This window comes from Elephas maximus, chromosome 16 (genome assembly GCF_024166365.1).
Source record: "Elephas maximus indicus isolate mEleMax1 chromosome 16, mEleMax1 primary haplotype, whole genome shotgun sequence".
NCBI lineage: Eukaryota > Metazoa > Chordata > Mammalia > Proboscidea > Elephantidae > Elephas > Elephas maximus.
This window is the reverse complement of record NC_064834.1, coordinates 17,429,884-17,453,109: the sequence shown is the minus strand read 5'-3', so window position 1 is coordinate 17,453,109 and position 23,226 is coordinate 17,429,884. Positions and strand designations below refer to the sequence as shown.

The following is a 23,226-nucleotide window of genomic DNA, read 5'->3' as shown; positions in this document are numbered from 1 at the left end:
CACAACAGGGAGTGGGGACCAGCCTCCTCTGCCCTGGGAATGACAGAACCAAAGGGAGCGGGGCAACAGGCAAAGGGCAGGTGAGTTTGGAAGAATGAGTTTTGGGAAGCTGGGTGGTTAAACACTGAAACAGGCAACTCGAGGAAGGACACCCCAGAGTCTGGAGATACCCAGGTCACCCTCATTTTTTGAAATTCCAGTTATATTAATAATTAAAAAAAAAAAATTCAAGACAAGCTTGCCAAAATTGTACGATATTTTACATGCTCAATCCTGGCAATACACCGGGTATGGATCTAGAGGTCTCTGTGTTTGTGGGGTCACAACCGCATTCGCAGCTTCCTGATCCCCAACTATATAGATAACTTCATTCGGAGACTATACCCAGAGTGTACTTTTGAGGCCCCGTGAGGTCTTCCTAGTTCCCCATGGTAGGCCCTAGGTAAGCTGGCAGAGATATCTTTTTCTTTTAAATTTTCATCTGCTAAACAAACAAATTGCAGTACATCCATTACTCAGCGATAAAAAGGAGTGAACTGCTGATAAAAGCAACACATTATGCTGAGTAAGAGAAGCCAGACATAAAACAGTGCATACAGTATGATTGTATTTATATGATTCCATTTACATGGCGTTTTAGAATGGGCAAAACTAATCTACAGTGGTAGAAAGCAGATCAGTGACTGCCTGAGTCTGGGGCTGGGGGCAGGCATTATCATAAAGGGGCATGAGGGTACTTTTTGGGGTGTTGAAAATGTGCTATATCTTGATTGTGGTGATGTTTACAAGGATATCACAAACAGCTTGCCTTCAACTGCTAACCTAAAGGTTGGTGGTCTGAACCTACCCAGGGATAGCGGGAAAGATAGGCCTGGAGGTGTGGCTCCATTAAGATTACAGGGGGCAGAAAGTGTAAGTCAATGTATTCAAACAATACGGGTAGAGAGAGTGAGAACGCTGACACAACGTGAAGGATGTAACCAATGTTACCGCACTGTACATTTAGAAACTGATGAATGAGTGTATGTTCTGCTGTGTCTATTTTCACCAAAATTAAAAAAAAAAAAAAAAAAAAGATAGCCAAGAAAACCCTATGGAGCAGTTCTGCTCTGAAACACATGGGGTCGTCATAAGTTGGAATCAACTGGATAGCTCCTAACAACAACAAACATTTGTCGAAATCAATTGACACTTGAAAGGGGTGCATTTTAATGTATGTAAATTGTACTTTAAGCCAGTTGATAAACAACACTCTCATTTGAACAGGAATCCTAAAAAGCCTCTTGCCACCCCAGACCTATCTGTCCGTGACTGTCTAGTGTTTATCTCTCCACCATCCACAAAGGCTTCGAAACGGCTGTGTGACAAACTTCGACCACGGCTTGTTCTGTGCCAGGCCCCTTGGGGATACGAGGTGAAGAGGACCCAGGCTCACCCTTGCAGAGTTGACAGTCCTTCAGGGGAATCAGATGCATAGGTAGAAGATGCTCACGCAAAGAGTGGGTAATGGTCACCACAGTGTGCACAGGGGCTATGGGTGCTCAGGGGGAGGGAAGCCAACAATGGCTGGGGAGGGGAAAGTCAATGTAAGTTCCACATTGTCAAGCAAGCTGTCTTGTTTACTGCTATATTACTTCTCCCCCAGGACAGTGCCTAGCACACAGTTAGTGCTCCGTATTTGTTGTTAATGGACGGTATAAACTAAAGCTGGGGTCTGCAAACTACGGTCCAAATCCGTCAAAACCCGGTCAGCCACATGTTAAGGGTTAAGTCCCACCCCGCCCGAAGCCCCGCCTTCTCAGAGCTTAGGCCCCGCCCCAAGCCCCGCCCCGCCCCTCGGCGACGCCACTTCCGCCAACCCGCTTCCCCGAACTCCCTCTGGCTCCCGCCTTCGCCAGCTTCCGGTTGTCCTCGTCGCCGCTGCTGCCGCTGCTGCTGCTGCTGCTGTAGCTGCTCGCGGAGGCCGGAGGAACGGGCGGCGGCGGCGGCGGCGGCTGAGAGGGCGGCGGCGGGAGCGGAACGAGAGGAAGCGAGCGAGGAGGGAGCGGAGCGCGCTCAGACCCGCCCGCCGTTCCGCCCGCCTGAGGAGCGGGAGCAGCCCGGGCCCCGCAGCCCCCGCCGCCGCCGCCGCCCGCCCGCCCGCCCGCCTGCCTGTCGGACAAAGCCCGAGAGCCCGCGCCCAGAGCCATGTCCTCGTCCGCCGGCAGTGGCCACCAGCCCAGCCAGAGCCGCGCCATCCCCACCCGCACCGTGCCCATCAGCGACGCCGCGCAGCTACCTCATGACTATTGCACCACGCCCGGGGGGACGCTGTTCTCCACCACGCCGGGAGGTGAGCGCCGGCCGCCTCTCCGCAGCCCCGCAGCGCGCGCCCCTCAGCCCCCTAGACCTGCGCCAGCCCCCCCTGGTGTCCCCGCGTCCCCCCACGGTCCTGCGCGGCTCGGCCCCGCCGGGCCGCTTCGGCCTCCCCCTGCCCCCGCTGCACCGAAGCCCCCGGAGACTGCCTTGGGGGCGCGTCCGCGCTGCGGGAACCTTAACTTCGCCTTCTGTTTCTCCCGCAACTCGATCCACCCGGCGCGAAAAAAACAGCCCTTGTGCCCGCTTCGTGGCAGGTTTACGCGCTCGACCCAGTTTTCTTTTCCCCGTCGGCTCCTTCTCCGGCAAACTCGTCTCCGCTGGCCTTGCGCTCGCCCCGTGTTACCTCTGCCTCTTGCAAGTGGTGCATTTGTGCACATTAATGTTTGATTTGGGCGCTGCCTTCCGGGCCTTTTTAGGGAGGAACCTGAGGAGAGTAATTTCGCTCCTGGAACCCGGCGATGACTTGTTTTGCTGCTTTTAGAACACAAGGAGGAGGCTGGAATGCGGAGTTTGGAAGCCTCGCCCAGCGTTATCCTGCTTTGACAGCATTGTTTACTTTGCTGGACGAGGCCCCACGGTGGGGGGAGCCCTCCGGCCGGGAGGCGAGGGCGATAAAATAAGGCTCTGCAGCCAAGGTGGGGGTGGTGGGGCGCTGGCAGCCTGCAGGGAGAGGTTTTGGCCCCGCGCCTTTGGAGATGGCTTGGAGGGGCATTGCCAGGCAGGACATCCTGGTCGGGTGGGGTCGCCTGATCCCTGGGGAGGGGGCATGTGCAGAGAGGCGGTGCAGAGGGAGGTGCTTGGGCATTGCTTTTCCATGTAGGACCAGAAACTGTTTACAAGTAAGGAACACTGGGGTAGAGGTGAGGCGTGTTGAATTGGTCACGGGAAAAGGGAGCTCAAAGGTTGTCTGTTCCCTGACTGGGATGTTCTCCAGAGGGACGAGACCCGAGAGCGGGATTGCAGGCCGGCGTCGAAGGGAGTGGTGCTTCATTTCTCACTTGAGAGCTTTGCCTTCTTTTGATGATGGCGGGCTGCTCTAGCTAGGGACTTTGCCGGCAGCCCCTGCAGTTGACAGGACTGCTAGGGAGGTTCCTTGGGCTGGGCTCACGGTCGGACTACAGCCACCCCGTGCATTTAGGCCTGGGCCATCTCTTGTGCACAGTAGCAAGGCCTGGAGAATGAGGAGACTTCCTTGCCAACCCCAAGGGGTAAAAATCACAGAGGGAGCTTTTACAGAGGACTCTGGCCAGGCCACTCTAGGGGCAGGGTGGCTGCCTTGGAAGACTTGAAAATGACCCAGGAGGGGAAATGCAGCAGTATATGTGGAGAGCTGGGCTTAAGGAAGTGCTAACTGTGCAGAACAGTGGAGTTGTAATGACGCTGTTTACCTCACTGATGAAACCTCCTTCCTGACCTGATCTATTCAGGACCAGCCCCTGCGTTTGCGTGCTGAGACCTCGCTTTTTAATCTTGAAAGGTTTCGGCAGACCAGAATTCACTCCAGAGTTGTGTTGAACTTGAACTGATAGCTTTTAAGAAATGGATATTGTCTACCAGGGTGATGAAAGGGGATTTATAACTTCTTCCAGAATTCTTTGTGGCATTGGCCAGTAAATTCCCATGTTTCAGCAGTTAAGAACACGTGTCACAGTGACAATTGTACTCAGCCGTAATTTATTTGGGGAAGGAACTGAATTTCTAGCTATATATTAATCATTATTCCCCTGAGGGAAAAGCCACAGAGGGAAATCCTTTTGGCATATTTCAAACAGCCAAGCCTAATCTTTAAACATTGCTTTAAAGATAGAAGCCTGTCTCATAGTCTGGACTAGTTCCTAAAATGCTTGGAAAGATTTCTGCCAGAAACACTGATTCATTTACACCCGCCCCCCCAACACACATACTCACCACTGCTTTCTCAAATATCAAATTAACCGGCCTCCAAATAGTTTCTGCACACACGGTTTTTTGTTTCTGATTCAAATACCCATCATTTTGGCTCATCTATAGTGTTGAGTCTGTATTTATTGGTAGAGCACATTATAATCTTTGGATTTTTAATGCTAGGCCTTACGTAATGTGTTTAAAGGATACAGCGCTGTTACAGTTGGGTGTAATCACTTCTGTGGCAGTTAATGTTGTTTAGGTGTTTGGTATTTATTGATTTAATTTTTCCCCCTTTGGAGTTTTTCTCTTCTGTGATGGTTTGCTTGTCTCATTGCTACACCCCTCACTGTCTCCTCATGTAATTTTATTTCCTTGAGCCAGGGTCAGATACTTCGTGGTGGTTTGGTCACTTCCAGTCACCTGAATGAATGTGGTTAGGAATCTTAAGTGAGTTTTATGAGCCCAGTGCAGTACTTTGCACAAAAAATGGCAACAGACCGAGGTAGGAAATGTAATCCGTGGTCTGAATGGGCTCCCCTATGTTGGCTGGGGGAGAGGAGGATAAGATTTTTAGTCCCAAAACAGTTTAGAGTCAAGTGCTAACTGATACATTTCAGACTTGAAAACATTTAGAAAAATGATAGCAGGCTTGTATTGGAAATCTCTGTTTAGTGAGGGAGATTAGCATTTCCTGCCTCAAACTTCAGGAAACCTTCTGGAGTGTCACACACATGGCAGAGCATGCCAGGGTAACAGTTGATGTGCTGGACGCGCTCAATGATCAGACGGGGCAGGGACATGCACGACATAGAGAACTTATGATATCGCTCCCCTTGAGAGGCCTCTTATCCATTAGGGATCGGAGGATACAACCTGCCTTGAACGGGTTCCTCAAAATTGCCTTCCTGTGGTTTGGGAGTCCCTGGGTAGTGCAGATGGTTAGTGCACTCAGCTGCTCACCAAAAGGTTGAGGATTTGAGTCCATGCAGAGGTGCCTCAGAAGAAAGGCACGGTGATCCACTTCTGAGAAACCAGCCGTTGAGAACCGTATGGAGCGCACTTCTCCGCTGACGCACGTGGGTGCCGTGCCTCAGAGGTGACTTGACGGCAGTGGGCTTCAGTGGTTTGGGAAGGGAGAGGTAGGTCAAAACACACTTGCTGCAACCTCTTGGATTTCCCGTGTTGCTAGAAGAGTACTTTTTCTCATTTAAGGAAGAGGAAAAGTCTTGTTGAATAAATACAAGGAAAAAAATCCCCTTTTATGTTTTATTTTATTTTTTTCCTAGCTGCCTGTGGAGGAGTAGGAATATTTGGTTCTTCTGTTGAGAAGCTACTTTAAGCCTCAGCGGAAGATAAGGTTGCTGTAGTCGGCTTCACTTTTACAACACTGGTTAGCTTGAACCTACGGATGCTTTCATTTTATAATTGAGAGAAACTGAGACTCAGAAAAATTAAGTAACTCATTAGTGTCATACAGCCAATTAACGTCAGTGGGTAGCCTTGAATTTAGTGTCCTGATCACTCTCCCGGTATTTTCCTTCACTGTCTTAAGATGCTTATCTTACTTGGAAAGGAAGTTTGTGAACATTCAGAGAGATTGCTGTTTTTAACCTTTGGGATGCTAGCTAATGGGATTCCTTCTGCGAACTGATTTCTTTTGTATGTGCTGAACTGTCTCCTTCTGGGAGAGTTGTGCTCTGGGGAATAAGTAGAAACATAGAGGCCTTTCTTTTGGCCTTTCTTTTCCTGCCTAACATCCTCATCAGCTGTGGAAAAGTATGCTGTTGCCATAACAAGAGCAACAGAGGGGAACTAACTATGATGGTCTAACATTGTGTTCTTCCTCTCTGCTAGCTGGGCAGTTTGCTGTGACTGGTTTGCAGAGGGAGAATTACCTGAAGGCTATTAGAAGGATCTAGAGATAAAGGAGAAGGCAGGAAGAAGGGGAAATAACCCACTTCGAGGGAGCTGTATCAAAATAAGAGTATTTTGGGGGTAGTCCTCATTTGTAATCTGGTTCCTTTCTTGGGCGAAATGAATGGAGCACTGTGTGCAGATAAGGAGAAGGAAGGCCAGTTTCTGACTATGTCATAAAATTTCTAATTTGGTGATTTGTGGCTGGATTTATTCTAGGCCATTAACTCCTGAGCCAACAAATATACCTATTTGGCTCTCTAGCTTCAATTATTAGCCAAAGAACTTCATTTTTACATGTGAGAAGTATATGAAAAACAAGAGGTGTACAGTCACCTTGCCTTGTGATTGAGGAATATAGAGAATGATGCAAATTAACATATGGTATCATTCCTTAGAGGACATTGGTGGTGCAGGGATAGAATTCTTCTATGTGGGAGGCCCAGGTTCAATTACCAGCCACTATTTTTTTTTTTTTTTTATCCATCTGTCAGTGGCGGTTAGCGTGTTGCTATGATGCTGGACAGGTTTCAGTGGCTCTTTCAGACTAAGGTGGACTAGGAGGAAAGGCCTGGAGATCTGCTCCAAAAAAGCAGCCAGTGAAAAACCCCTGTAGATCACAATGGTCCTGTCTGCAGCTGATCATGGGGATGGTGCAGGACTGAGTAGCATTTCGTTCATTGTTCATGGAGTCTCCACGAGTCAGGGGCCGACTCAGCGGCAGCTAACAACAGTCGTTCCACAGGAGATTCACATTCGTCAGCTGTCAAAATATACATTGGAGAAGGTACACTTCTTTAGTTTTTATATTGGGTGCATTTTTGCTGGCGAGGGACTGAGTTTTGAGCCTGGAAGGGCAGTGGTCCCCATCCTCAAGGCATAAAGCAATGTACTGTGTAGAAGTGAGAGCTCTGCCTGACTTAAGTCAGGTACAGCCTAATGGGAGAAGACAGAACTCTTAAAGGTTGATAGTGCAGGCAGGCACGATGGGCCTGGGCACAGCTCCCTTCAGCATGTCGTGAAATAGGAAGGATGAAAAGGGATGCACCTGTGAACTGGCACTACCAAGGTTATTCAGCAGAGACCTTTGGAGGATTGGCATCTTGAAGACAGATTTTATAGAAGGAGGTCTTAGGTGGTTTGGAGAAGCTGTAGGTTTGATTAATGGTGCGTATGTGAAGATTCACAGATCAGACAGGGTAAAGTTTAATGTGGCGAAAGCTGCTTCCTCTGGTTGGAGAGGAAGACTGCCTGAGCTCTTTGTTGGGTGAATGGAAGAAGAACTTCATTTTGATCATCTCGGCTCCCAATTCTTTAGGTGAGCAAATGTTTGTCCCTCTACTTATAGGAGCCCTGGTGGTGCGGTGGGGAAGAGCTCGGCTGCTAACCAAAAGGTTGGCAGTTTGAATCCACTAGCTACTCCTTGGAAACCGTATGGCGGATTTCTACTCTGTCCTGTACGGTCCTTATTATAGAACAGAAATACGTTGAGATTTACAGTTTTCCAACTTAAAGAATAGGTAAGGCCGAGGCTACCGTTTTCAAATTTGTTTGCTGTGGTACTTTGCTTTGTGAAGACCTTAAAACCTATGTGCTCCTTGATGTATGGCCAGTTTTTAAAGGCCCCTTCACTGCAGCTTGAAGGCAAGAAATCAGAGTGTTTACATCTGAATAAACAACCTTTCAGATCTCTAGGCCAAACACTCTGACAAACAGAAGCTGTTCTTTTCTTTGAATAATTTTAAAAAGTAAAAACCTTGAACAAGCAAGGGTAAATTAAATGGGAGGTACAATTCAATTTTTGTGGATTTCTTGGGGTTTTCTATATACAAGAGCATGTCATCTGTGAATATAGTTTTACTTCTTTCTAATCTGGATGCCTTTATTTATTTATTTGTCTAATTGCCCTGGCTAGATTTTTCTTTTTTATTCTATTGATATATTACATTAATTGATTTTGGGATGGTAAACCAACCTTATATTCCTGAGGTAAATCCCATTGGGTCATGGTGTATAGTCCTTTTTATATGTTGCTGAATTGAGTTTGCTAATATTTGGTTGAGAATTTTTGTGCATCTATATTCATAAGAGATACTGAACTGTTGTCTTCTTTTCTTCTGATGTCTTTGTCTGGTTTTGGTATCAGGGTAATACTCACCTCATTCATTTTGATTGTTTTTTTTAGAAATGGCCTGCTGTTTGTAGCAGCAATGCTGACTACTGACTGATAAAGAGAGGCCATTGCTCTCTAGGTTCTAAGAGGTCCTTATCAGAAAGTGTGAGAGGCTTGTGATTCTGCATTTCAGGATGTCGAGATTAATCATTAGGGCCTCAGAGAACAGCTCCTCTCATCACCAGACACTGTTTATGTTAGGTGTTGGACTGCTTCTCCATTGACATGAAACCTCTCTGGTCTTGATAAGTTCCCAGAGATGTTATTGAGTAGGCAGCAGCTAAAAGCCATGACCTGGACCCATGATCTCCGATAGGATTTTGCCTCTTACGGACTTTGTTGATAGAGTTCAAGCTCCTTAACTATAAATAAAAGTAGAAAGTGTTGATAGAAATCCATTATTATTATTATTATTTTAAATAAGCCATGCCAGTCAAAGAGTACTGAACTTGAGAGGGAAGCAAATAGTTGAAATGGAAGCCAGGCTTGGATCTGAGTGTTTTCCCCATACCAATAGCAGTGATCCTTCATTAATTGTTAGCATTACAGACAGAGGCTTAACCTCACAACTGTGAAATCGAATCCAAAGAATTGGTTCAGGATGCAGACAGCAACCTGGCAGGTACAACCTGCATTTTCTTGGAATCAGAACCAGGCATTTCTTCTTGTGGAGAAAGTGTATTTCAAGGTGAATATTCGAATCCAAACAAGAATGGGCATATGTGATATACTTTATTTTGACCCAGATTTTCTGAATGGTTCAGGCTAGATAGACTTAAAATCAGTTGACATTTATTTGTTAAGGTTGGTTTCTGATTCATATACCATTTTGGAGCTGGTAAAACTTTAAAGATCATCCGGTTCAACTCATTTTGCACCTGAGATTCAAGAACTAGTTTTGTCTAGACTCCCTAGCTTGTTTGTGTTGGTCTTCTGACTCCTATGTCACAGTGACCTTTTGCAAATACTTTCAACTTCTCTGGACATGGATTTCTTCGTCTGTAAAATGAGAGGCTTCCACCAGATGCTTCCTTAGGCCTCTTCTGAGGCTAGACCTTCTGACAAGGAAAATAGCCGTTAGCAACTTCCCTTCCAGCCTGGGTGTGTGTTCTGTTATGCCAGGGTCCTACGTGATTGTGCACGGAGCCATCCTTTGACCTTACTATCTTGGAAATCTATGCTCCCAATTATTGAGACGTGGAGCTTATCAAAGGAGGGTGGGATTGGCTTTCCACAGATCGTGGGTGTTTTTCATTTGCCGTAATATTTAGACATACTAAGTTATCAGGTCCTGAGACTCCCGTTGCGCCATTTATTGATGTAAAAATTATCCCTCGCTTGATTTTATTAGCAGTTTAGGGATTCGGTGGTTGGGCGCATGGACTATGGTTTGGCCGCCATCAGCCCCCCTGAAGGATGCTGGGTTAGTCAGCTTTTCATTGTCTCTGGGTTATCTGGTTTAGAGCTTTTTAGGAGTCTGTCTTTTCGTCCCAAGCTTCCATGAAGAATAGATGTTGTTGAAAAGTGAAGTTTGTTTCCAGATGTTTTCTAATCCAGTTAGTCAGACACAGACCTTGTTACCACCATCCCAAGGTGGAAGAAAGAAAAATAGAGAAAAACAATTTCTTTATAAGTCTTTTTCTATATTTTCTATTTTTTTATTGAGCTTCAGATGAATGTTTACAGAGCAAGTCATTTTCTCATTAAACAATTAATACACATACTGTTTTGTGACATTGGTCGCCAACCCCACAACGTGTCAACAGTCTCTCCTTCTTGACCTTGGGTTCCCCATTACCAGCTTTCCTGTCCCGTCCTGGCTTCTCGTCCTTGCCCAAGGCTGATGTGCCCATTTAGTCTCGTTCAGCTTTATGGGCCTGTCTAATCTTTGGCTGAAGGGCGAACCTCAGGACCCTTCTGTGTTTCCCCTCCTTAAGATTATAGGCAGGGGGAGAGAGTGACTTTTTTTCTGAGTGTACTAGAAGCACGTGCTGCCTGTTTCTTTTATATCTGTTTCTGATGGGGGGGGGGGCTTACATGAGGCATAGGTGTTATTCTTTTCTGTTGCTGAACTTGTACTTCTTTGAGAATTATCAAGAATTCCTAATAGAATACTGAGATGACTTGCCAAGTGCTTTGTCTCTTTTAAACTTTAATTTCTAGGTTTGAAGGATACCCTTCCTCACGGTCCCTGCCGCCCTAGCAGTGTTGGTCTCTTGTGTTTTTTTTATATTTACAAGTAATTTGCAATTACCTTTTTATTTTGCTTTTTTTTTTTTATACTTATGAAAACAACACAGTTTTAAAAGTCATATAGTATTTCTTGGAGCCCTGGTGGTACAGTGGTTAAGTGATATGGCTGTTAACCAAAAGGCAAGCAATTCAAATCTACCAACTGCTACTTGGAATCCCAGTGGGGCAGCTCTACTCTGGGGTCTCTATGGGTCAGAATCCACTCAACGGCAGCAGATTTTGGGGAGTTATAGTATTACTAGACAAAGAACAAACAGCCACGTTCCCATGCTTTTAAACTCTTGCGGCTATTTCTTCTGGTGTTTACCAGTGACTATCTAGGTAACATGATTTAATGCCGTTTCTTCGTTTTCAATATTAGCAATTAGTTTCCTACTGTGGAAGATGAGGATTTGGTTGCTGTATACACCCTTCTCCCGATAGATATACTTCTACCTCCCAATTTAATTTTTTTAGCCCACTTTGGTTAGATAATATATATATGTAATGTTTATTAAATTTAGGTAAATATTAAACACGGATGTGGCTGATACTGTTGGTTTCCTGTCCAACAGCCATTTTACAATGCTAACTCAGATTCCCTCATTATTTTTAACTGACAGTGTGTCCAGCCCCAGGATATACATCATGACTATTCTAAGCCAGTTATGGCTTCCCCAGTGTTTGGCCTGGTGGATATCTGACCCAGTTCTGGACAAATGAAATGTCAGGGGAAGCCTGCTGGAGGTTTTCTGAGAAAGATTTTCCTCTTCGTGGAGGGAGTCCCATGAGGAAACCCTGTTTGACTTCATGCATTCCCTTCCTCTTTGGAACACAGTTAGTTATATGAGGATATAGGCCTGTTTCAGCCTTCTTGGAGAGCTTTCTTTCTAGTTTATTGAAGCTGTGCAGTTTGGGCTGGTTAATCTTTGTTATTCTGAGCTCCCTATTTGCACGAGTGGATGCTTAATTCTGATTCTGGAAGCAGTTTTATCATGGGAGGCTGTAAAAATGGTGGCGTGTCATCAGGCCTTGTCTAACTTCTCGATGCAGGAGGAGAATCAAGATCAACATCAGCCCAAGGCTGATTCCTGTGAGGTGGAGGTCAGACATACCTCCACTCTCCAACGTTTTTACCAATTCTGATACCAGCCATCCCTCCCACAGCACACTCTGATTCTTGCTGAATTTGATAATTTGTTGCAGTAGCCACACAGAATTCACAGACCATACTCACAATTGTGGGGTTTATTAGGGAAGAAACAGGTTACAGTTCAGGATTAGGATCAACAAAAACAACTCAGGATACAGTTCTTCCATCAGGGTATGTATTGGCAGGCAGGCCTCTGCCACCGGGTCCGGCTTGGGCCTGGCCTCTGCCTTGCTCAGGCAAGTGTTACAGCTCTTTAACTCTTCTGATAAGTGACTGGAGGCACCCCACTCCGCTAGGAAGCCCCCTGCCTGAAGGCACTTGGCTCTCTTATTCAGTGGGTCAGCACACCCACTGTAGCCACCTTGCTCTGTGGGCCAGGAAACCCACTGCTCCTCCTGCCGCTCTCCTGGTTCTAGGAAGTTCTCAGCTCAGGGCCTTGAGTCCAAAGGGTGCCCTTCGTTCCTGGATCTTCTTGATGGTAGTGAGGTCCCCTTTCGAACCTCTGGGATCAGCTCCCTTTTAGCCTAGCCGGATGGCAAAACTGGCCAATCCACTCCAAGGGTTTCCATAATTTCCAGGTGCCTTTTTCAGTTGTTAATACAGTTCTCATTTTTCAAAGCAAGAAAGATGAAGATAAATTTCTACTTTTCTTGTTCTAAAATTATGTTTAAAATAGAATATAAGACTGTGTCATCCTTCATCCAGGAATAAATGATTCCAACTTTTTCAGCTGTTCTTCAAGGACTGGGGGTTGGAGTGGGCATGCAAAGCTTTTCTGCTAAGGTTAAGATCATGGTGTCAAGTCCAGTCACAAATGGTTTCTGCCATGCTGTCCTTCAGAGTAGAGATTACCATCCCCTTTTACTACCAGTGTTTTGTAATGCCCCATGTACTATTCAGAAATAAAAATTTTAGATTGTATAATTTACCAATTCACTATACTTTTTAAAAAATATTTTGATGTGTTTTAGGTGAACGTTTACATAGCAAATTTGGTTCCCATTTAACAATTTTTATACAACTTGTCTGTGATATTGGTTACATTTTTCACGATGTGTCAACATTCTCATTATTTCCGTTCTTTTTGCTCTGTTTCCATTAATCTAGCTTCCCTGCCCCTCCTTAGCATCTCATCTTTGTTTTAGGGTAAATATTGACCCTTTGGTCTCTTATAGTTGATTATTTAAGGGAGCACAGTATTCACGGGCGATATTGTTTATATTACAAGCCAACATATTATTTGGATGAAAGGTGAGCACCAGGAATGGCTTGAGTTCCAAGTTCAAAGGTAGTCTCAGGGGTTCCTCTAGTCTATCAGTCTCATAAGTCTGACCTTTTTTAGGAATTTGAATTTTGTTCTGCATTTTTCCCTCTTTCTGCCCAGTACCTCCTAGTGTGTTGCTGGCCAGAATGGTTGGTAGTGGTAGCCGGACACCGTCTGGTTCTTCTGGTCTCAGGCTAGATGAAGATGTGGTTCATGAAGGCTGTTCTGTGGACTGATATCTCCTTTGAGTCTTTGGTTTCCTTCGTTTTCTTTTGTTCCAGATGAGTAGAGACCAACAGTTGTATCTTAGATGGCTGCTCACGAGCTTTTAGGACACCAGACACTACTCACCAAACTAGGAAGTAGAACATTATCATTATGAACTATGTTATGCCAATTGACCGAGTTGTCCTGTGAGGCTATGGTTCCAAGCCTTCAAACCCATTAATGCAGTCCCACAAGGTGTTTGGCTATATTGAGGGAGTATCTGTAACTGTGCCTCATGTGGTTTATTATGTATATGATTTAGTGCACATAGACCTGTATATCCATACGCCTACAGGTATACCAGTACATTCACACCCATATACTCATATGTGTCTTCCTGTACACATATATGCGTACATGTCTACCTATGTAATCACACTTTTTTTTTTTTTTTTGGTGGTTATTGTTGGAAATTTTTGTTAATGGTGTTTACCAAAATTGTTCCTTAATTCGCACGTACTTCTTAGTGTCTTCATTTACCTTGGACAGGTTGTGCAGGCTTCACCTGTATTGGGTATTGCCTTTCCCATCACCAAAAATAACAAATGTCTACTATCTAGGAAGTGATTCCCCCTCCCCTCCCTGTCATCCCTAGTAACCATCAGAGAACATTGTTTTCTGTATATATACTTGTTCTTGACTTTTTATAAAAGTAAGACCATACAATATTTGTTCTTTTGTGATTGACTTATTTCACTCAGCGTAATGTCCTCCAGATTCATCCATGTTATAGTTGGACTCCTCATTATTCTTTATAGTTGTGTGGTATTCCATTGTATAGATGTCCACGATTTGTGTGTGTTACAGTTTCATGGACTCCTCGTTATTCTTTATAGTTGTGTGGTATTCCATTGTATAGATGTCCATGATTTGTGTATCCATTCATTTGTTGATGGGCACTTAGGTTGTTTCCATCTTTTTGCTATTGTGAATAATACTGCAGTGAACATAGGTATACATATGTCTATTTGGGTCACTACTGTTATAGCTCTAGGATATGTCCTGGGAGTGGAATTGCTGGATCATATGGTATTTCTATCTCTAGCTTTTTGAGGAAGCGCCATACTGTTCTCCATAGTGGTTGTACCATTTTACAGTCTCACCAGCAATGTATAAGGGTTCCAATCCCCCCACAGTCTTGCCAGCATTTGTTGTTGTTTTTTTTTAATCATTGCCGTTTTTGCAGGGGTGAGGTGGTATCTCATTGTAGTTTTGATTTGCATCTCTCTTATGGCTAATGGGATCCCTGGTGGCACCATGGTTAAGAGTGTGGCTACTAACCAAAAAGTCAGCAGTTCTAATCCATCAGCCAATCCTTGGAAACTCTATGGGGCAATTCTGTATTCGGCTGTGTCCTGTATGATCCTATGAGTCAGAATCAACAGCAACAGGTTTGCTTTTTTGGTTTTTTATGGCTAATGATCATGACCATCTTTTCATATATTTGTTGGTCCCCTGAATGTCCTCTTTAGTGAAGTGTTTGTTCATGTCCTTTCCTCATTTTTTGATTGGATTGTTTGTCTTTTTGTTGTTGAGTTGTTGAAGTTGTCTTTGTATTTTAGAAAATAGACCATTGCCAAAGATTTTTTCCCAGTCGGTAGGTTCTCTTTTTACTCTCTTGGTAGAGTCTTTTGATGAGCATAAGGATTTAATTTTTAGGAGGTCCCAGTTATCTAGTTTATCTTTTTTCATTCATACATTTTTACTTTTGTTTGCTAGACTATTTATGCCAAAAGTTAGGTCTGCTATTTTTATTCTGTGTTACCTTCCAGAAACTTTACAGTTTTAGCTTTAACATTTAGGTCTTTGATCCATTTTTGAGTTAGTTTTTGTGCATGATGAAAGGTATGGATCCTGATTCATTTTTCTGCACATGGATATCCAGTTTTGCCAGCACCATTTGTTAAAGAGACTGTCTCTTCCTCATGGAATGGACTTTGACCCTTTGTTGAAGATCAGCTGCCTCTAGATGAATTTCCTTCTGGGTTCTCAATTCTATTCCAGCTTTTCCAGCTGTTCTTCAAGGACTGTAGGTTGGAGGGAGGCATGCAAGGCTTTTCTGCTAAGGTTAAGATCATGGTGTCAAGTCCAGTAACAAATGGTTTCCACCATGCTGTCCTTTATAGAGTACAGATTACCATCCTCTTTTATTACCAGTATTTTGTAATATTCTATGTACTATTCTGAAATAAATTTTTTAAATTGTATAACCTACCAATTCACATAATTTTTTATTTTAGCTTTTATTGTGATTTAGGTGAAAGTTTACTGAGCAAGTTAGTTTCTCATTAAATAGTTAATATACAAACTGTTTTGTGACATTGGTTGCCAACCCTTTGATGTGTAAATACCCTCCCCTTCTCTACCTCAGACTGTTCCCATTCGTCCAGTTTTCCTGTCCCTTCCGGCCTTCTTGTCTTTGTTTTTGGGCTGGTGTGCCCATTAGTCTCACACACATGATTGAACTACGAAGCCCCTCCCTCATGTGTGTTATTGTTGGTCCTGTAGGCCTGTCTAGTCTTTGGCTGAAGGGTGACTTTGAGGAGTGACTTCAGTACTGAGTTAAAAGGGTGTTCTGGGGCCATGCTCTCCGGGTTTCTCTAGTCTCTCTCAGACCAGCAAGCCTGGTCTTTTTTTGTGTGTATGTCTGAATTTGAGTTTTGTTCTACATTTTTCACCTGCTCTGTCTGGGACCCTCTATTGTGATCCCTGCCAGAGCAGCCAGTGGTGGTAACGGGACACCGTCTAGTTGCTCTGGACTCAGTCTGACAGAGGTTGTGGTAGTTGTGGTCCATTAGTCCTTTGGACTAATCTTTCCTTTGTATCTTTGGTCGTCTTCATTCTCCTTTGTTCCAGTTGGGATGGGACCAGTAGATGTATCTTAGGTGGCTGCTCACAGGCTTTTATGACCCCAGTCACTACTTACCACAGTCAGGTGTAGAACATTTTCTTTATAAACTGTGTTATGCCAGTTGAGCTAGATGTCCCCTGAGACCATGGTCCCCAGCCCTCAGCCCAGTAGCTCGGTCTCTCAGGGCATTTGGATGTATCTGTGAAGCTTCTATGACTTTGCCCTGGTCAAGTTGGCAGTTCACATAATTTTTAAAATTGTGCGTTTCTCTGTCATATAAAAAGAAATATAGGGATTAGCTAACTTACAAAATAGGGACGTACTCAGGCCTTGCCCAACTAGAAGACCAAAACAAAACAAAAACCATGTCCACCAATTTCTATAATACTCCCTAGGGGACAGTAACTCCCCGGTGGAGAAGCAGTGCTTCAGGGCAGATGCTTGGCCCTGTCATATAAGTAGCTCTTCCTTGCCATTTAATATGTAAAGCAGTTACCTTTCCACTCCTTTCACTTCGGACAACTTAATCTCACTCTTGGAGGTCATAGAGACTGTGTGGTAGAGTAGAAAGAGTGCTGGGCTAGGAGTAAGGAGACCACAGTTTTAGTTCTGGTTCAGCCTCTAATTAGCTTTGTGACCTTGATTTAGTCCCTTCCCTGGGTCTCACCGTCATCTGTCGAAATGAGAAACTGTATTAGATAATCACTGTAGCCCTTTCTATCTTTCTCTTACTAATTCTTTAATATTGCATCTTTTCTCAAACCACAGTAAGTAGGATTTGGGAAGAAGAATGAAGTTAGGTCCTTCTCATAGTATGGCAATCTTCAAATTTTAATGAACATAAGAATCACCTAGAGAACTTGAAAAAAATATGGATTTTCAGGCTCTGCTCGCAGAGATTACAGTTCGGTTGGAGTCTGTTTTTTAACAAACATTCAAGATGATTCTGGTGAAAATATCAGTAGATCAACAAACAAAAAAATACTGTCCTAGTGGGTTCCACTAATGATACAGTATTTTGCTTAGTTTATTACAGAGAGACAGAGCCAGATATTTTATTTTGACTTCTTAAAAACTATAAATATGATTGTGGGTGCAGTGTAGTTACAACAGAAATACCAAAAACCAAACCTAGCGCCATTGAGTCGATTCCGACTCATAGCGACCCTATAGGACAGAGCAGAACTGCCCCCATAGAGTTTCCAAGGAGCGCCTGGCAGATTCAAACTGCTGACCCTCTGGTTTGCAGCCGTAGCATTTAACCCCTATGCCACCAGGGTTTCTGACAACAGAAATAGATAGTAAAAAAGAAATTCAGTATCTTTTGGAGTTGGCTTGAAAGCCTTAAAGGTTTAGTTTTGAAATGCCTTCATGTGCTAATTGGTGCCCGTTTGAGAACATCCTGGGTCCATTTCCATTCTGAGAAATGTAAGTCATTCTTTTCCTGTTACTGACTGACTTCGTTGTATTACCTAGAGGAGAATATGTTTACTGCTTAATTGTAGTTGTTATTGCAAGGATATATATGTGGAGGGGGAGGGATAGAGTCTCCATCTGGCCATTTTCTCAAAAGCAGGAAGAACTAGTTTGACTCTTTTTTCCATCCTGTCAAAAGAAGTTATTTACTAGCATTTGTGCAAAAGCCAAAAAAAAAAAAAAAACCCTTGCCATCGAGTTGATTCTGACACATAGCGACCCTGCCAGACAGAGTAGAGCTGCCTGATAGGGTTTCCAAGGAGCACCTGGTGGATTTGAACTGCTGACCTTTTGGTTAGCGGCGAGCCCTTAACCACACTGCGCCACCAGAACTCCAGCATTTATGCAAAACTGGATGTTAATGCTAAGAAAATCATTGGGCTTTTAATGTATTTCCCAACTATTTAAGTGTTGGCATTATTTCTTCAGACTACGTATTAGTCTCCTCCCTTCTTTGGGAAGACTCCAGAGTGTCTATTCCTCTTGCTTTGCCTTTTTTCCACTTGCTCCCTCATATTTCAAATAGATTTGTCAGCTGTTCCAGTCTTCTGTTTCCCAGGATATAGCCATCACGTGTTGTTGGAGGAAGTAAGTCTGAGCCAGACTATCCTTTATGATAATGACGGGAGTTTGTTCTTTTTCACTTTAGAATATAACGTATTTTATGAGCATATAGTATTTAGAGCCTACCCCTTTAAACTGGGTAGCTTTGTACACAGTTTTACTATTAGATAGAATAGGTCCTTTCGCTTGGATAGCTAAACCCTTTTAAGGCAAGTTTTTCTTGTCTGGGTTCAAGCCTATTGTGAGCAAGATACCTCCATGTGACTCCCTGACTTTATTTGCTTAGGCAGGATGGCAGATAAGCTGGGCTACCAGCCCCTTCCAGTCCTTGCTCCCTTAGCAGACATCATTAAGTGATCACCACACTCTTTCTTTACTGAGTCACGTATAGACTTAGAGTCAGCGGTAGAACTCCAGGTTCCCACTACATTTGGCTAACATCCCAAAATCAAACCCACTGCCTTTGAGTCAATTTCGACTCAGAGGCCAAGGTCACATCTCTAAACTGTTACTTAGTTGTATGTCTTGTTATAGCCATTCTTAACCTGGGAAAACCATGACAGAAAGGATAGACAGCAGCAGGTTTTCATAACTGCTTATGAGATAAACAGTTAGCAGTTAGCAATAATCAGAACTATTGTTGTTTCTAAAACATGGTAGCACTTACAGGTAAGCAGGTTCTTCTGTTTTATAGAATAGAGAGAGCTCCAGTTTCTACCATAGTTCTGCCTGGGAAGAATGTCATCTCCGTGCTTCTTTGAAAGCCTTTAACCTAAAGGTGGGTTATCCATCTGTTGACTGTTTTTTCAAATACTTATCTATTCCTTCATTTAAAAAAATTATTTTGAAGATCTGCTTAATGTTAATGACATAGACCTGGCATAAAGAACGCACAGTCTATACAGGCAGACAGATAAACTGACAATTTCAAGTATAGTGTGAGGAGTCCTGTAATAGTGATGTGTATTGACTAAGATATGAGAATGGGGAAAGTGTTTAGAAAAGGGGAGGGGCTTCATAAAGGAAGTGATGCTGGAACTGCGTCTTGAGGGATGAGTAGAAGTTTAACTAGGAAGAGGAAGGGGCATTTCAGACAGCAGGGAAGCCTGGTCAGAGGCTGTGAGCTTAGAGCTTGCCCATCCTCTTTACTTGAATTGTAAAATCCTTAAGGGTTAGGACTAGATGGGGTTTAAACTAAATTCCTGGTTATTATTATATGTTGATAGCACCTTAATTTGTTTCAAACTGTTTGAAACCTGTTTTCCAGGAACACGAATCATTTATGATCGAAAGTTTCTGTTGGATCGTCGCAATTCTCCCATGGCTCAGACCCCGCCCTGCCATCTGCCCAATATTCCTGGAGTCACTAGCCCTAGCACCTTAATCGAAGACTCCAAAGTAGAAGTAAACAATTTGAATAACTTGAACAATCATGACAGGAAGCACACAGTTGGTAAGAGAATGCCGGTGTTGGGGACCAAGAGGGTGGCCCTGGGAAATTGAATGTCAGTCTGCAGTAGGTTAGAAAAACATTGATGGCTTCAATTACAACTGTTGTTCGGTTATAAGTCTCAAAGATTTTTTACAGCTCCCCTGAAGGTTTATTGAAACGCTCTGAGACCCTAAGCTCTCAATCATAATCAAATATAATCTACTTGGTCGGGGAGGGGAAATCCAAAATCAGGGAACGGGAAACTCCAAAAATGACTCCTTAAGCCATGCCTTAAGCCATGCCTTAAGCCCTGCCTAGCCTAGACTTGACTAGGATAAAAGGCACACACAAAACAAAACAGAATTTACTAACACTCCCCCCCATCCCCCTGCCGCCCACCCGTTTATCACCTTCAGTAAATAGACCCTATTTCTTACAAGAATAATGTCCTTTTTATGGTGTGGGGAAAAGCAGTGTGGTTTCCAGAACTGCCTGTAATACTTACATGAGCATCCCTACACACACTGTAGTGATGAGTTGTCTTGAACTCTGTGGAGCAGAGTAGTGGGGTGGAAATGGCTAGCTCCTGAAGTAAAACTCTGCGCTTGCATTTGGTGACCTTTGTACCTGAGCTGCATCCTGCTTCCTCAAATCCCCAATGAGTTTTTCATGGACAAAGTGACAATTCAGAGCAGGGCCAAAGTTCAGAGCTTCGGGAAGAGTGTGCTGACATGATACATGGCCAAGAGCGCACCAGGGGCTGCTGGGTAGTTTTTTTTTGTTTTCGTTTTTAATTGTGGTAAAATATACATAACAAAAAAAAAAAATTGCCATTTTTAAGTATACCAGTCAGTGACAATTACATTCAGTCTGTTGGGCAGTCATTACCTCTCTCTACTTCCAAAACTTCTCATCACCCAAACAGAAACCTAGTACCCCTTAAGCAATAACTCCCCGTTTTCCGCTCCCCCAGCCCCTGTAACCGCTCTTAAACTTTTGTTGTCTCTGTGCATTTGCCTAGTTGAAATGTTTCACATCAGTGGGATCATACAATATCTGTCCTTTTGTGTCGGGATTGTTTTACTCCACAGAACGTTGTCAAGGTTCATCCATGTCATAGCATGCACTAGTTAATTGTTTTAAGGCAGCAGAGAATGGGGCAGTTTGAATTATTTTTTGACCCTCATATAGAGGGAGCGACAGTTAAAACTGCTTTACCTTTCCTTTTTGTGCTAAATGTTTCATTTTCTTCACCCTGACTAGGGGACGACGCTCAGTTTGAGATGGACATCTGACCATCCTGCAAGGAACAGAGGAAAAGCAGCAATACTGATGCCTGTGTGTCCCCGATTTGGTCAATAGGATCAACGATGAAAAGACCGATGAGGCAGTACCAGCAGTCCCCATTGCAGTCCCGTCCTCCTCCTCTTCCGGGTGCCAAATGATGCGAAGATGAGCTTCATCTGACCGTTTCCTCCCTGTTTCCTGTTCCTCTTCCCAGACAGACAGATTGGATTGAAGGCCCTTAGCATATTTCTGTAGAAGTAAGCAGCCTCAGAGGAAAACAGTAAATTCTGGCCTCCCTGGTCATTTTTCTATGAAGACCGAAAAAAAAAAAAAAGTCCCCAAATCAACTATCAACCTACCAATTCTTCCCTGGCTGGGAAGTCTGGGGAAGAGTCCAGAGGTTTGAGGGGTTCAGCATTACTCATATTCCTTAGCCTCTGCCTCACTTGCTTGTAACCTGTGGTCCAGTGCTGCAAGAGTCTGGGTTTGGAGTCTTTAAAACCATTAGGGGAAAATAATGAACAAAAGGAGAGCTGCTTTCCCTTTGACCTTGGGGTGTTTGTCCTTAGGGACAGAGCACAGTTTGTGCAACTCTGGTAGCATTACCCTCTGACACTGTTCTGAGGTTGCTTCCCCTCCTTGCCCAGGGAGGAGTGTCTTCTGTCTTTGCTATTCACCTTCCCATTCCTTAGTGCATTTGTGCAAAATTTTTAAACTCTCTATGTCAGAGGGAAGCCCTCGGTAACCAGCTGTTCTTTCCTCTTCCTCTCCTGTTCCTCGCTGCTTGCATCTTGCTGCTTGCCAGGTCCTCTTGTGCTCCCTCTCAGATGCCCAGAGCAGGTCGATCCCAAGTAATAAAGGCACTTTGGCCTCCATTTGGTGGATAAGGCCTGACCATAGTGTCGTCCCATGTAGTACTTAAGAATGGCCTCTGAAGAGTACTGAAACATTTGAGTTCCCAGTCTTGCCCAGTAAGCATCATATTTGTTGTCTCAGATTTCAGTTTCTTATGTTTTGAATTTAGAGTTGACTTTCACAGTGTTCTTAGAGAACTGATTTTTTTTTTTCCTTTGTGAGCCTGCTTTGTTTGGCTGCTGGGATAGATAAGCGTGGACTTACAAATGTGTTTTTCCCAGTTTTCTTTCCTTCCCTGTTAACTCTGAATGTTCCTTTTTCTTCTCACCCTCCTTCCCTCTCTCCTTCCTTTTTCTCTGGCAGGCCATTTTTCCAATTTATATCAAAGATACCTCAAGTGTTGGTATCTAATAATACCTGTCACTCTTCTCTGAGGAGCGACCTTTTATTTTTAAGACTACAGACCTATTTTTAGATATGTTTTCAGTACAGTTTTGAACAGCAACTTTTTAATTAAACATCTTCCAATGTCAGGGAGGTGAGAACTGTCTGTGGAAGACGGCTGTTCTGTGTCACCATCCTCTCTCCCAGTCCCTAGGAGCTCTTTCCTTCTCCTTTAGTGCTGGGTGTGCGTGTTTGGAGTTTGTAGTGGGCGGTTTGTAAAACTGGACCATTCTGCCTCGCTGTGGGTTGTTCATGAAAGCTTCATTCTTTTACCACTTTGCTCTCTCGTTCCCCTTCATACCACCCCACTTTCCTGTGACTATTGACTGGCACAATAATTGCAGGAGAGTGACTCTACTCGAAGACAGACGAATGCACCCATTCCCTACTAGAAAGAAAATGAAGTGGCCACTGGGGTCCTGGGAATCTCTGGTTGGATTTGGTGCCCTGAACTCTTTAAAGAGATCACATCCCAGGGTGAGAGTAACAGGCCAATTGGCTAAGAAAGAAAGCCGTGTGTTTTTCTTTTGAACTATGAAAAGACCCGGTTTGTGAACACATTTTAGACAGAAGGGAGGAACGATGTCTAAGCAACTTTGTTCTGTTATCTGCTACAAAATGTGAATAGTTCAAAGATTGAAAACTTTTGTGATGGTTGATGTCTCTCAGGAATAAGCTGGTTCTCCAGTGTTTTAGAGATGCTTTGAGTCTCAAAATTTGATGATCAGAAAAGTATTTTTGTTTGTGTGCTTAATGTACCCCGTTCTGATTTCAATTAAACTCCAAATTTTGCTTTACATACTCTTGGGAACACCTAAGTTGCACTGTAATTTGCATTCGAAGCTTGCCTAGGACCTCTTTGGGAGCTGTCTGGAGAACATGATTCTTTGGAAATGAAACTTCATCCTTCATACACTGGCTTCGGCATCCTGTGGAATCCGACTACAACTAGCAGCTAGTCAGTCTGTCAGTGAGCAGAAGTGTGTGCCCTTCTTGATCTTTATTGCTACAGATGAACACTTGGCTTTCTCACTTAACAATGGGAAATGGATTTAAAACATGAGAGATT

General features: G+C 43.9%; 1 protein-coding gene across 1 annotated transcript; it reads left to right on the top strand.

The window, feature by feature from the left end:
* Positions 1-1,879: 1,879 nt before the first annotated feature.
* EIF4EBP2 (eukaryotic translation initiation factor 4E binding protein 2) lies at positions 1,880-22,958 on the top strand. Its single transcript, XM_049855833.1, has 3 exons — positions 1,880-2,332; positions 19,407-19,592; positions 20,835-22,958. The coding sequence occupies exons 1-3, from the start codon at positions 2,188-2,190 to the stop codon at positions 20,864-20,866; spliced, it is 363 nt and encodes a 120-aa protein (XP_049711790.1). The 5' UTR covers positions 1,880-2,187; the 3' UTR covers positions 20,867-22,958.
* Positions 22,959-23,226: the final 268 nt, after the last annotated feature.

Coding starts and splice junctions, on each gene's coding strand:
- EIF4EBP2 (XM_049855833.1), top strand. CDS start 2,188: ATGTCCTCGTCCGCCGGCAGTGGCCACCAGCCCAGCCAGAGCCGCGCC. Junction 2,333..19,406: donor GTTCTCCACCACGCCGGGAG/GTGAGCGCCGGC, acceptor CCTGTTTTCCAG/GAACACGAATCATTTATGAT. Junction 19,593..20,834: donor TGACAGGAAGCACACAGTTG/GTAAGAGAATGC, acceptor CACCCTGACTAG/GGGACGACGCTCAGTTTGAG.